The sequence below is a fragment of the Drosophila busckii genome, chromosome 3R (assembly GCF_011750605.1).
Source record: "Drosophila busckii strain San Diego stock center, stock number 13000-0081.31 chromosome 3R, ASM1175060v1, whole genome shotgun sequence".
Lineage (NCBI taxonomy): Eukaryota > Metazoa > Arthropoda > Insecta > Diptera > Drosophilidae > Drosophila > Drosophila busckii.
Window position 1 is genome coordinate 14,894,454 of NC_046607.1, and position 12,178 is coordinate 14,906,631.

At 40.8% G+C, this 12,178-nt stretch overlaps 1 protein-coding gene across 1 annotated transcript; it reads left to right on the forward strand.

Annotated features, from left to right (window-relative positions):
* Positions 1-1,975: 1,975 nt before the first annotated feature.
* On the forward strand, positions 1,976-6,678 carry LOC108602302 (V-set and immunoglobulin domain-containing protein 10). Its single transcript, XM_017990384.1, has 6 exons — positions 1,976-2,314; positions 2,945-3,063; positions 4,767-5,126; positions 5,832-6,089; positions 6,166-6,380; positions 6,449-6,678. Exons 2-5 carry the CDS (start codon positions 2,979-2,981, stop codon positions 6,321-6,323), a joined length of 861 nt encoding a protein of 286 aa, XP_017845873.1. The 5' UTR covers positions 1,976-2,314; positions 2,945-2,978; the 3' UTR covers positions 6,324-6,380; positions 6,449-6,678.
* Positions 6,679-12,178: the final 5,500 nt, after the last annotated feature.

Sequence of the window (12,178 nt, forward strand, 5' to 3'; positions counted from 1 at the left end):
AACGAAAAGAGCGAGATTGAGAAAGCAGCAAAAGGGAATAAGAAGCTAAGAAACCCAAGAGCATAATCCGCTACCTTTTATTATTCTACCATGCCTAAGGTGAGCCTCCGTGCTCTCTCGTTCTTAGGCTCGCTCAGCAGCGCTGCTCATTGATTAATAATTGAAAATATTTTACTTGTGCATTATATAATTAAAACAATTATTGCATACATAATTTAATTGATTAGTAATATTGGTTGAAACTTAACAGCTGTGCCTTAAATTGATTTAATCTTTAGCTTTATAAATAACAGTTTTTGTTATAGAAATAAAAAGATTGAGCCTATTTAATTTAATTTGGCTATATAATTGGCTGCTATTGCTCTCATTTGCCACTATTTGTTAATTTAACACTTTGTTTTTAAGTTATTGGCCAAGTTTTTATGCCGCTATAATATTTTATTAAATATTAATTCAACACTAGTTGCAGCCAGCAGGCTTCAAAAATATTTCTGCCCCGCAAAAATTTGTTTTATTTTTCATACTAGGTGTGAGCGAAGAAGTATTTGCATAAAAAAGTCAAAAGTTATTAATAATTGTTGTATAAAAAAGTGCAAACAGATTATGTGCTGACCACATTTATTCTGACCAATAATAAAAAAAAATCCAACTATTTGCGTTGCTAAAATTGTGAATTTTTTCCAAAAAGCTGTGAAACAAATATTTTGTTCATTTGAAAAATGCACGCAACTGATTTGTGTTTGTTTTTTGTAAGTTTAGCCTTTTATTTGGAATTGTTGAGTGAAAATCAAATTACCTTATGGTTGGGCATAGCAAATAATTTAATCAGCAGCTGTGAACAAGTTTATGTTTATTAATTAATCAAATGCAGTTGCATAATCAAATGCAAATCGAATGACTTAATCAGCTGCAAAATGTGATTTGATTTGTTTGAGCATAAACAAAGTTTTTTTGCTGACCCAGCTCTCAGCTCAAGCAAAATGTCGTTAGGAATGTCTTGGCCTTGTTAGCAGCGTAAAATAAAAGCTGCTGCTAAATTGTCAAAGTGGCGTTCGCCTTTAAAGTGCGACCGTCGGCTACGACAAAAACAAAGTGCGATTGAAATTCCAATAAAATTGCATTTGTCTGAAAAATATTTATAATAACTTTGAAATTCAATTTATAAAGAAAATATGTTCCATGAAATTTGCATTGAGGCTAACAAAGTGAGCTGTGTATGTGTGTGTGTGTATTGGTGTCGTTGTCACACTGGCGTTGAGAAATATGTAAGAAAATTAAAATCGACCATATGTTGCCTCATCGATTTTGATAAGTCGCAGCCTGAGCTGAGCTAAAGGCAACACCACTAAGCCGCGAACGCCCGTCCAACCGCCGCCCCCTTTGCCTGACATATGCTTGAACATACTATGGCCGCTTCATATCCGCTTCCGTTGTCATACAATATATTGTCTGCATGTGCTGCTATCTCGCTTGCACGCTGATTCGTGTGTGCGTGTGCTTGCTTGCTAAATTCCTGAACACTTTCCAATTGAGACACCAGCAAGAGCAGCAACTTGTAAAAACGCGTCCTGACATGCATGAATTGTTTGCCTTTTTATTAATATTGAGCCTGTTTCTGCGTCAGTTATTGTTGTTGCCACTGTTGCGTGACACAAATCAAACGACATTGCCAAATGTTTTTCCATATTATGCCCAATGCCTTGTTAAATATTTCATGGGCGACACTCCAGCAACAGCAGCAGCAGCAGCAACTGTCATGAATTTAAAGACAAGTAGATGCTTGGTGGGTGGCAAATGCAGCAGCAGCAGCAGCTCATAGCCCATTGGGTATGTGTTACAATTAAATTAGGTTTCAATAAATGTTGCCGCAACATGTTGCTAGCGCGCCTGCGCTTTAGCAAATGTTGCGCGCTCTGCAGGATTTGCATAGCTTGAACCTATGTTCGGCTAACGTTTCAGTTGTTTACCGCGCCTCAAGCCACACACAACGTGCCGCAATTAAAGCGCAGCTTACAAAAAACACAAACTGCTCACCCAGTGACAAACGTGAACAGTGATAACAAGACAGTGACAGTGACAGTGAAAGTGACTTCATTCGTTTGCGTCCTGCAATTCACTTCGTGCTCGCTATAGAGACATTGCTCGCATTTAATTTGAAATGAACGTGTCGCGTTACGTGATTGCCGTTACGTAAAGTGTTTCAAAAAACGCAACGCGCTCGAGTGCGTTACGTTGCGCATGAAATGGCGGCACGCAGTTCGCGCTACATTGAATCCAAACGCATCACTTACAAATTGTTCTAGCTACGCCAAAGGTACGCCAAGTGGAATGGGAGTGATTGGGATTGGAGTTGGAGTTGGGGCTGGGCGCTTTGCAGCATAAGCACAATTAAGTGTATTAGCAAAACGTGACCAGAGCGAAATTATAGCCAATGGCCATTGAGCAAAGAGTCCAGCTGCTGTTGCTGTTCCCCCACCAACAGCAATTTGCTCAACAGCTTAGTGCGTAATGAAGAAATTGCTCAAGTTTGAAAATGTTCCCCCCATCCCTCAGTACGGCATACATCATTGCTTGTCTCTATTATCCTGCAGGCGGCATGATGATTGAAAACACAACCGCACTGCGGTCCTGTCATCAGTTGGTATAAATGTGTTGTGGTTTGCCGCCACCCCCGCCCCCGCCTTGCTGCCCCACATAGCACAAGCAGCCCAATAAGACTTTGGACTGAAGCACATAATCCGCTGGCGCGGAGTCCACAGTCCCATCCAAGAGCAAAAAACAATATGTATGGCGTTGACTTTATTTAAGTCTTTGTCTCAAGTCTCAAGTCTCGGTAACTTAGGTCTTGAGTTTTTGCGCTTTGCCATCATTTATTTTAATTACTTTTTTGTTTGTCTCTCACTCTCGCTATCTCTCTCTCTCTCTCTCGCTGCTCTGGTTGCAGTTATAATTTAACAGCGTCACAAATTGCGCATGAAATGTTGTTGGAACACTTTATGGCGCTGCTCGTGATCATGGGACTAACCTCAACATTCGACAGCATCCAGCATAAGCAGTACTTTGGTAAGTATCATCAACAGCAACACCCACACACAAGTGCAACACACAACTGCAACCACAACAAGTACAAGAACAAGCATAAATCAACTCAAGGCGATAAGATTTAACGACTATTGCAAGCGCATAAAAAAATAAATAGACAAATAGCAGCGCATGACGCAGAGTCTGAGCGAATCAATAAATTTAAAGTGCATAAGCTTCTACTTTAACAAATTGTTGTTGAGTAAACAGTTTTACTTGTAGATTTTATGTTTGTATCGAAATACAGCGCATAACATTTGCATAATGAGCCGCAGCTGTTAAATATGCAGAAATTGTTGCTGCTGCCACTGGCACATAAAAATAATAATCAAGTGCAGACAACTAAAGAGTTGAGCTGCCAAAAAATTTAACAAGCAACTCAAATAATATACATTAAATTATTTTACATTTGGCTGTTGCTGCTTAACATGCCATTCAAAATGAAATTGAAAATAAAAAGCGAAGCTCAGCTGCTGCCTGAATTTTCGTTGCGGCAGCTTACACGGTTAATTGAAATTATTTTTTTTGGTTTGGCTGCAGTTGCTTATTTATTATTTATGGGCACTGGCTTCGGTTTCGGTTTCAGTTTACTGGGCGTGGCCAATGTGTGTGCTACCATTTTGAAAAACTGAGCAAACAACCAGCAAACTGCTTCACTTTGTATGTAAATACTGTAAAGTTTTATTAAAAATATGCGCGTTGTATATGAGCCGAGCCACACGTGTGTGCATGGATTTTTTTATAGTATGGCCAATGCCAACGCCAACGCGTGAAAAAGCAATTTCATTTGGCAGCAGGACGCTAACACAGGCAGCCAAAAAGGCAAAAGGCAGAGGTAGGGGCGGTGCGTTGGCGGTTGCTGTCAGTTAGCATACGAGCAACAGTTTCAATTAAGTGTTTAACGGCATTTTATTGCTTGATATTTGATAGCAGCACATTTTGATTCATAAGCATGCTCTATTTACACATACACATGTGTTTGTTGTGTGTGTGTGCCGATAAATCAATATTAACACATAAATACTTGCCATACAAGATTCATGGTGTGTGCAGTTGCCTTGTTATTGCTTTTGTATTTCTATTTGTATTTGTATTTGTTTAGGCACTCGTGGATTATTAGCGCATTAGTTGACTAATACGCTCATGTTGATAAAGCATATGTCTGTCTATATAGAAAGCATAACAAGCAAGTTGTTGTGCTAAGCTTATAAATCACTTGCCTCTAGTGCCTCATCGAATGAATTGCCGCCGCAGCAGCAGCAGCAGCAGCTGATGGATCATAATGTTGCTACTGCTGCTGCTGCTGCCAGCAATATGACTGACAGCTTTGGCATAAATTAAGTACGAATACTCGTTAATCAAATAAATGTTGATTTGTCTGGCCACTCACAATTACAGCGCCATAGCATTTCGATTGCTATCAAGACGGACAGCAGCAGCAGCAACATAAAGTTCGTGAGATGTTGAATACAAATGCACATGAATACATTTAGATTGACATTTAGATACAGTTAGTTAATACCCTTTTCAAGTGCTTTCACTTCTGTACGTGTGTGCGTGTGCGTGTGTACATGATTGAGTGTCTGGCTGGCAGCTATGCGTATACTTAATATCTTAGTTGGCAATCATTTAATAGCGCGCGCTCGCTCTAACGTTCTAACTTTTCTCTCCCCCCCACTACGCAGCACTTGCCAGCGAGCTCTCGAACTTAATTCCCGACAACTACGAGGGCTATGAACCGCAGTTCGACAACAGCACAGAGCGTGAAATAATCGCCGCCCTGGGCACCACAGCTCGCATGCACTGCCGCGTGCGCAATCTGGGCGATCGCGCCGTCTCCTGGATACGCCAACGAGATCTGCACATACTCACCATTGGCATCATGACCTACACCAACGATCAGCGCTTTCTTGCCCGCCACATCGACAATTCTGATGAGTGGGTGCTCAAGGTGGTGTCCGTGCAGCCGCGAGACGCGGGCGTCTACGAGTGTCAGGTGTCCACCGAGCCCAAAATCAGTCTGGCCTACAAGCTAATGGTTGTGAGTAAGTATCAAGCAAACAGTCAATAAGTAAATAAATAAATAAACTTTAGACTGCCCTCAGCATAATTCCAATTAATTTATTAATTCACTGCACATTCATTTGGCATCAAATTTCCAATGCTTTCAACGAAATGCCTAACAATTTTGATTTACAATCTTTAGCATTTTTTGCTTCTATTTGCGCAAATTAAACAAAGCTTTGCGTAAACGATAAAGCAATTAGCAACAATATGGCAAGCTAACTGGATTATATTTCCTGCTTACACATTTCTTGCAAAAATCCATTGATACCCAATGTAAAATGCTGATGATGCAAAAATGCACTCGAATAAATTTTCAATTAGTCAAAATACTGAGCTAAAATTTTCTTGCAACCAAAAGTGATTTAATTTCTACTTTGTGTGTGCCAAATTGCAATTTTCAGCAAGCCACGAATACACACAAAAAACTTTTGCGCACATAAAAATAAAGAGATAGAGATAGAGAGTGAGCAAGAGAAAGTAATGCACATGTGTGTGTGCGTGTTTTTATGCCTTTGAGTAAAATTAGGGGACAGCGAGCAAGCGAAACGCTAATGAGTTTATCAAAACATTAGCTTAATGAACCGAACTGTCACCTCCTGATAGGGCGACGAACCATCAACACTAATTCAGCAGCTCAAATTGCTCTAACCATTTGTGACACTCTCTTTTTTTTACTCGCACAGCATCCAAGGCGCAAATTCTGTCCAATCGCGAGCTGTACATTCAAAGTGGCAGTGACATCAATCTGACGTGCATTGCACCTCAGGCGCCCGGTCCTTACACGCACATGCTCTGGCACAAGGACACGGAATTAGTCAGCGACTCGACGCGCGGCGGCATACGCGTCGTATCCGAGCAACAGATGAAGACAAGCAATCTGGTCATATCGCGTGTACTGCACACGGACTCTGGCAATTACACATGCTCGGCGGATAACTCAAGTAAGTGGACACACCCAGCAAACAAGCAAGCAAACTATGCTTAGTCCTTTGCCACTGACGCCATCTCTTATTGCAGACTCCGACAGCGTCTTTGTGCATATCATTAAGAGCGAACAACACGCAGCCATGCAGCATGAGTTGGGCGTGCGACTGGAGCTGCCCAGCCTGTGGCTGCTCATGAGCCTGTTGCTGCTGCTACACGTGGCGCGCCGCCCACTGACGCCGCTGGCATAAGCTGAGCCTGAGTCGCAGCATATGCTCGATGTCCTTTAGTTGCAGCCTTAGCATAAGGTAGACGCCGCCAGCTACTCCACTCCAATTTGTTGCTATTAATTCTGGGATTTCTTTTTTTTTTGCAGCACACGCTGTAGTCGCACTCGAGGCAAATATGTAAATATGTAAATCGATTTGAGCTTTCGTTTAGGCAGCTTTAAGTATTTTTATACGTAATTAAGTGATTAGGACGCATAAGCGACGCGAGCGTTAACTCGATACGAAGCTCCAAATAGTATTCCCAACTGTATTTTAGCATAAGCATTAAGCATCGAAGTAAATCGAAAATCAAACGAATACAACAAGCTGTACATAAATGTTTAAACTTAATTAATAAAAAATAATGTGACAAAAGTTGTAAATGTATTTCGGCTAGCTGTCAGTTGATAAATTGTGGCGCGGGTTGGGGTCGTTTATTTTTACTTATTTTTCCATTTAATGCCAATATGATTAATGACAATATAATACGCCGTGTGCTGCAGCGGGCAAATTGAGAGCACCTCGAGGCGCAGTGCAGGGTCAACCGAGATTATATTGCTTAATTGCAGGTTGGGCTGACAGTAATTGAATAACGATAAAGCAGACAGGCCCAGCCAATGTATGCAATACGCTTTGAGCCATACATAAAACAATAAAGCCCACGTAAACAATAAATATTTGCTGTCAACTTCATGCTTGACTCTAGTAATTGCTTTAATTGTTTAACATAAGCATTGTGCATGCAAATAGTCCTCGCTACTGTGCAAATTTATTTATAACTCAACCATAACTTTACTTAAGCGCGCTTATAAATACTAAAGCGTTTGAAAACTGCGTTGCGCTACAAATTCGGTTTGCTAGCATCAAAGGCGCCGTAAAGTGGCCAAGACAATTGTGCGAAAACTTCTGAAGCGTCCTCTACACTGGATAAATTGCAAGGCAGCCACCACCACCACCACAAACTCAGCCCAAGTCTTCGTTGGTGATAAGCTGAATTTTGCATAAGGTAATACTAATTGAAATAAAAGCCGCCTAGAGCCGTGCTAATGGGACACCAAACAACGCCGAGTCGAGCCGAGCCCGAGCCAAGGAAGCTGCTGCCAACGCGTGTGCTCAACCGCAACAACAGGCAGCAGAGCTGAGGCTGAGGAGGGGCCCATAAAGTAGACAACATCAACAAGAGCAACAACATTCATCATAATAGCTGGCAGACCGAGCTGAAGTATGCAAAAGATATGGCCGACAGTAGGCCCAGTTAACGCAAACGCCGAGCATGCCCCTTGGTATTTGGAATCTTTGGGGAATTTTGCGTATCTCAAGTTATATGCACACACACGCAGACACTCACACGTATAGTCATAACCCATTGGGCAATGCCTTGGCTCAATAATTTGCAAGTCGTTGCGTTGCGGCTCTGGCTCAGGCTCTGGCTCTGGCTCTCAGGCTATAGCTCTTGTTCTTTACTGGTTTTATTATTGTCGTTTGTGTTTCTGTTTGTGTTGTTGTTGTTGTTGTTATTGCTTCACCTTCACTCATAAATTGTACAGCGTGAAATAAATCAAACCCAGCCTCGACAATGGGCTCCAGCTCCGGCTCCTGCCTGAGACGCTGTCAGTAACAAATCATGCTCAGGGCTACAGCTACAACATCCAGCGGCGGAGCAGCGAGCATGCCAGAGCAGCTCAGTTGGAGCCAGAGCCGTAGACTTGTTTACGGGCTTAATACGTACAACCGAAAAAAAATTGCGTATACGCTCTGTGTGTGTGCGCGCGTCAGCAGCAGCAGTAGCAGTAGCTATAGCAGCAGCAGCGTTGCAAGGAGAGTGCGGAAGCTTCGACTGTGCGAACACGACAGCAACAACAGCAACAACAACAACAATGTCAACAGCAGCAGCAACAGCAGCGAGTGCTAAGAAACTACGGGGCGTAGTCGCGTCGGAAAATATTTAATTACTAATGAGTTTTTCGTGCTGCAGCAAAATAAACGTTTTAAATACACGAAGCGATGCGCAGTGAAAAAAACAAAGTTAACATTTTTAATTTACTAATTAGCACGCCAGGGGCAACAACAACAACAACAACCGAAACAGTGACAACGGTAAATATGCAACCAATTTGATTGATAATCACTCTTAGGGGCAAAGCCTGAGCTAACAGCAACAAATGGTGAATGGAACCATTCATTATGCAGGCACTGTTAGTCAATTGATTATCAGGCATTATGCTTGACAAATTCTCTAGTCTGCAGATTCAATTGAATACACGAGGAGGCGGCAGCTTCATGTCAGATATTTGCTGCCTGGCTGCCCACCTGCTACACCAAAGCCATAATAAATTGTATGTTTTGATATATATAAAATATATATAAATGTGTGGCTGTGTGTGTTGCTTACAACATATAAATAAATTATGATTGCCATTCACGCAACTTTGGCAAAAACAATGACATCTAGCAACATCATTCGAAAAGGCCTTAGTCATCGTTGTCGTTAAGCCAACCTAGATAAACAGTGTAGCCAGAAAAAAAAAAAATATATATATACGTATATACGCGTTAAAAAAAAAAAGTAAAAAGTAGCTTGGAAAGTTTATCTACAAATATTATTGGGGCATAACTTTGTGTAGGTCATAAATCAAATTAGATGCTCGCTGACACTCAGAGCAACACATAAGCAATGCAAACGATTTTATTAAATATACAATGCAAGCCAGCCGCACTGTACGTATCAAAATCTCAACAACAAGAATAAGCATAAGCAGAGCAAGTTCAAAATAACAGATTATATCGCACATACCCTACAACGCTTGTCTTGACTTGTTTACTTTTTAGATTTGTTGTTGTTTTTTTTACAAGTTAAATGCTGTCGTGTTGATTTAGTAGCAGCAATAAAATAACAACAATCCAAGCTTACTTAATTGTATTTTATATATAGCTTAATACTTCACAGATGCCGCATTGAACTCTTCAAGTTTTGGCTATTAGCTTCAATTGCAACAATATTTACCTTTGCTGTAGCTACAGAAATTCCATTAAAATAAACAAATAATGCGAACATTCTGGATTGATTAACACAGCTAGACAAAAGTTCAAAGCTACAGCTTAAAATTTAACTCTCTTGTTAATTTAGCCATTGTAAATGTAAATGGATTTAGATTTAAATCATCAATGATAACAGCGCTGAGCTTTAATTATAGTTGTAAACGTTTATGTGGCTTATAAATTTAGCATAAGTTGTTGTGCTTAATGCTATATAATTATTAAAAATTACAATTATTTTGGCGCAGTTGCATATACCCCATTGGCAAAACCAATTTTAGTTAAACACTAAGCGTTGGAAAACATTTATCATGCGATTTGCTCCGCCTGTTAGCTTTAACTTGGCCACGACTTTTGCACAAGAGTTAGCCAGACAGAGAGCGCAATAGCAGCCCCAAAAAGTATGTTGGGGGGGTGGCCAAACTGTGAACTGTGAAGAGCCGCAGAGCAGGAGGATTTAAGTGATTTGCTGACTGGCTTTAAAATCACAGTTTCGGTAATAAATGGCCTGGCACTATTTGAATAGCACACCAAAATGTTGATTTTGGGTGCTTTTTTGGGTTTTTTTTTTTGTGTTTTTTGGATTTGGAGTTTGCTGCTTGCAGTTTAATTTAAGTTTCGTATGTTTGCCAGCGCACAAAAGTGCAAAGTGACTGCATTTTGCAGCAATTTTCAATGTTGTTTGCTACTTTTTTTTTGTGTTTTTCTATTTGGACTCACAATTTATTTCAGTGGTTTTGTTGCACGTTGCTGTCATTTTCTTGCATGCGACACGCGATGGTCTGCCACACAATTTTGTAGGCCGCTTATGCCCACACCAGCCACGGCTAACAACAACGGCCAAAGTGTAAACTGCAATGCTCTATTGGACTCTAACTGAGTCCACACATGTTGTTTAATCTGCAAACAAAATCGTTTGATCCATATCGCACCGACTGGCCCAAAGAGTAAAGTGTTTGCTGCTGGCAGCTAATGGAAGGTGTGAGCGCTGGAGCGCTGAGCTGTAAGCGGGCTAAAGGTTACAATTGTACCCCCGGCAAGAGGTTAATTTCCCCCAGGAAGCGCTCAAAACTCAATAACCAGAGCACTGAAAGCCCGAAATAGCGCGCGCGTTAAGTAAACCTCAACATTAACAGGACTTGAAGCAAAATAAAAGGCGTTAGCCCCCACCTGGCCAACCAAGCCATAGCAGGCTGCCTGCCAAACTGGCGACTAGCCTGGCAAAAAAGTATGAAACTTAACGCACAAAGAAATATGAACACCCGCTGAGATTTTATAGCAGTTAACTTTGAATTATTAAATATGTATTACGAGCAAACGCCAAAAGCAGCAGCCAAGACCGCAACAACGGCAATTTCAAATGTGCCAAATAGTAGTAGCCAATACTACTATTTAACAAAAAAGTACCAAAAGTACTTTTCTTCGCTAACCATAAACTTTGCTATAAAATGTCTGCAAGCTTTTGGTGGTGTTGTGCTTAAAAGCTGCAACAAGGCGCAAAAAGCTTTGAGCATAAGCTTTGGGGGGCGCACATAATGAGCTGCTGACAGAAGCTTTGGCATGTAAGTTTGGGCTTAATGAGCTGCCGTTTAACTTTGGGCCAGCTGACAAGCTGGACAAGCTTAGGCCTCCGGACAAATGATGGCCCATTAGCCAGTTATTGCGACAGCCTGACAGCCAAAGTCGCCCCACTGGGTTTTTCACAGCCAACTCACGCTTACATAAATACTAGCACGTTAGGCATTCATCATCAGTTAGGCAGGAGCACAACGGGCAGAGCAAAAGCAAAAGCATAGCTCAAAACACTTACGTAAACATAAATTTTCATTTATGTTGCACTTCCTCGATAGTTGGCGTTGCTGGCTTTATGCGTTGGCTGCAGCGTTTTCGGCAATTCACACTTAAATATATACACACACACATTTTATTTATGCAGACACTTTCCTATGCAAACTTATGCTGCACTGTACGAAAATTGTATTTGTATTGTTTATTAAAGCGCAGCTGGCGCTTGATTTATTTAATGTGCACATTATCTTGTTAAACTCAAAATGCGGCTATCAATAAACTTGCTCATATTTGGGGCCTGACTCTACAGTTTAATAATAAATTTGAAGCGTTGCAGAAAAATGTAGCAAATTTATATTTTAGCATACGTGACCTAGTCACCAGTTTAAGATATGTCTGAGCTCACAAGTCAGCTGCACATTTATAAATTTTGAATATTCTAGCGCACATTGGGACAGTCGTAAGTAAAGCTGAGCGTAACTTTTTTGGGTTTATGTTATGTTTTTATCGTTGCTAAAACTTACTTGATCAACAAAGCATATACAACAATCTTCATACTTTCAAGCAGACCGAATCGACCCTTTTATATAAATTTATGAATTAAGCAGCGAACAGTAAATTTGGCTGCAGGCAGCTACTTAATATACTTTTAACAAAGTAACTGGCGTTGTAACTGTTGCTGCTATAGATTAAATAGCAAGCGTCTTAGTTGCTCTTGTTGATCAAGCATATAGTACAGATAATAGCTGCTGCCTGTTGCTAAGCTGCCCTTTTCGTTTGCTTATACAAAGCCAAAGTGTATACTCAATTTTAATTAAAATTTCAGCACATTGAATACATACAAACTTTCAACTATGCTTTGTTTAATAAATTATTAAAGCACACACTTTTTGTTAACAATGCCTCCAACTCTTATTGTTAGACATATCGTGCCAGCATAAGTAAAGAGTGTTTGGGTATAGCGCTGACCAGTTGGCCATGGCCATGGCGTGCCAGCATCAAGTTTATTGTGT

Bases quoted from the DNA above. Each gene is read 5' to 3' on its own strand.
- LOC108602302 (XM_017990384.1), top strand. From the start codon at position 2,979: ATGTTGTTGGAACACTTTATGGCGCTGCTCGTGATCATGGGACTAACC. The intron at 3,064-4,766 runs GTAAGTATCATC...CCCACTACGCAG, and splicing joins CCAGCATAAGCAGTACTTTG to CACTTGCCAGCGAGCTCTCG. The intron at 5,127-5,831 runs GTAAGTATCAAG...TTACTCGCACAG, and splicing joins CTACAAGCTAATGGTTGTGA to CATCCAAGGCGCAAATTCTG.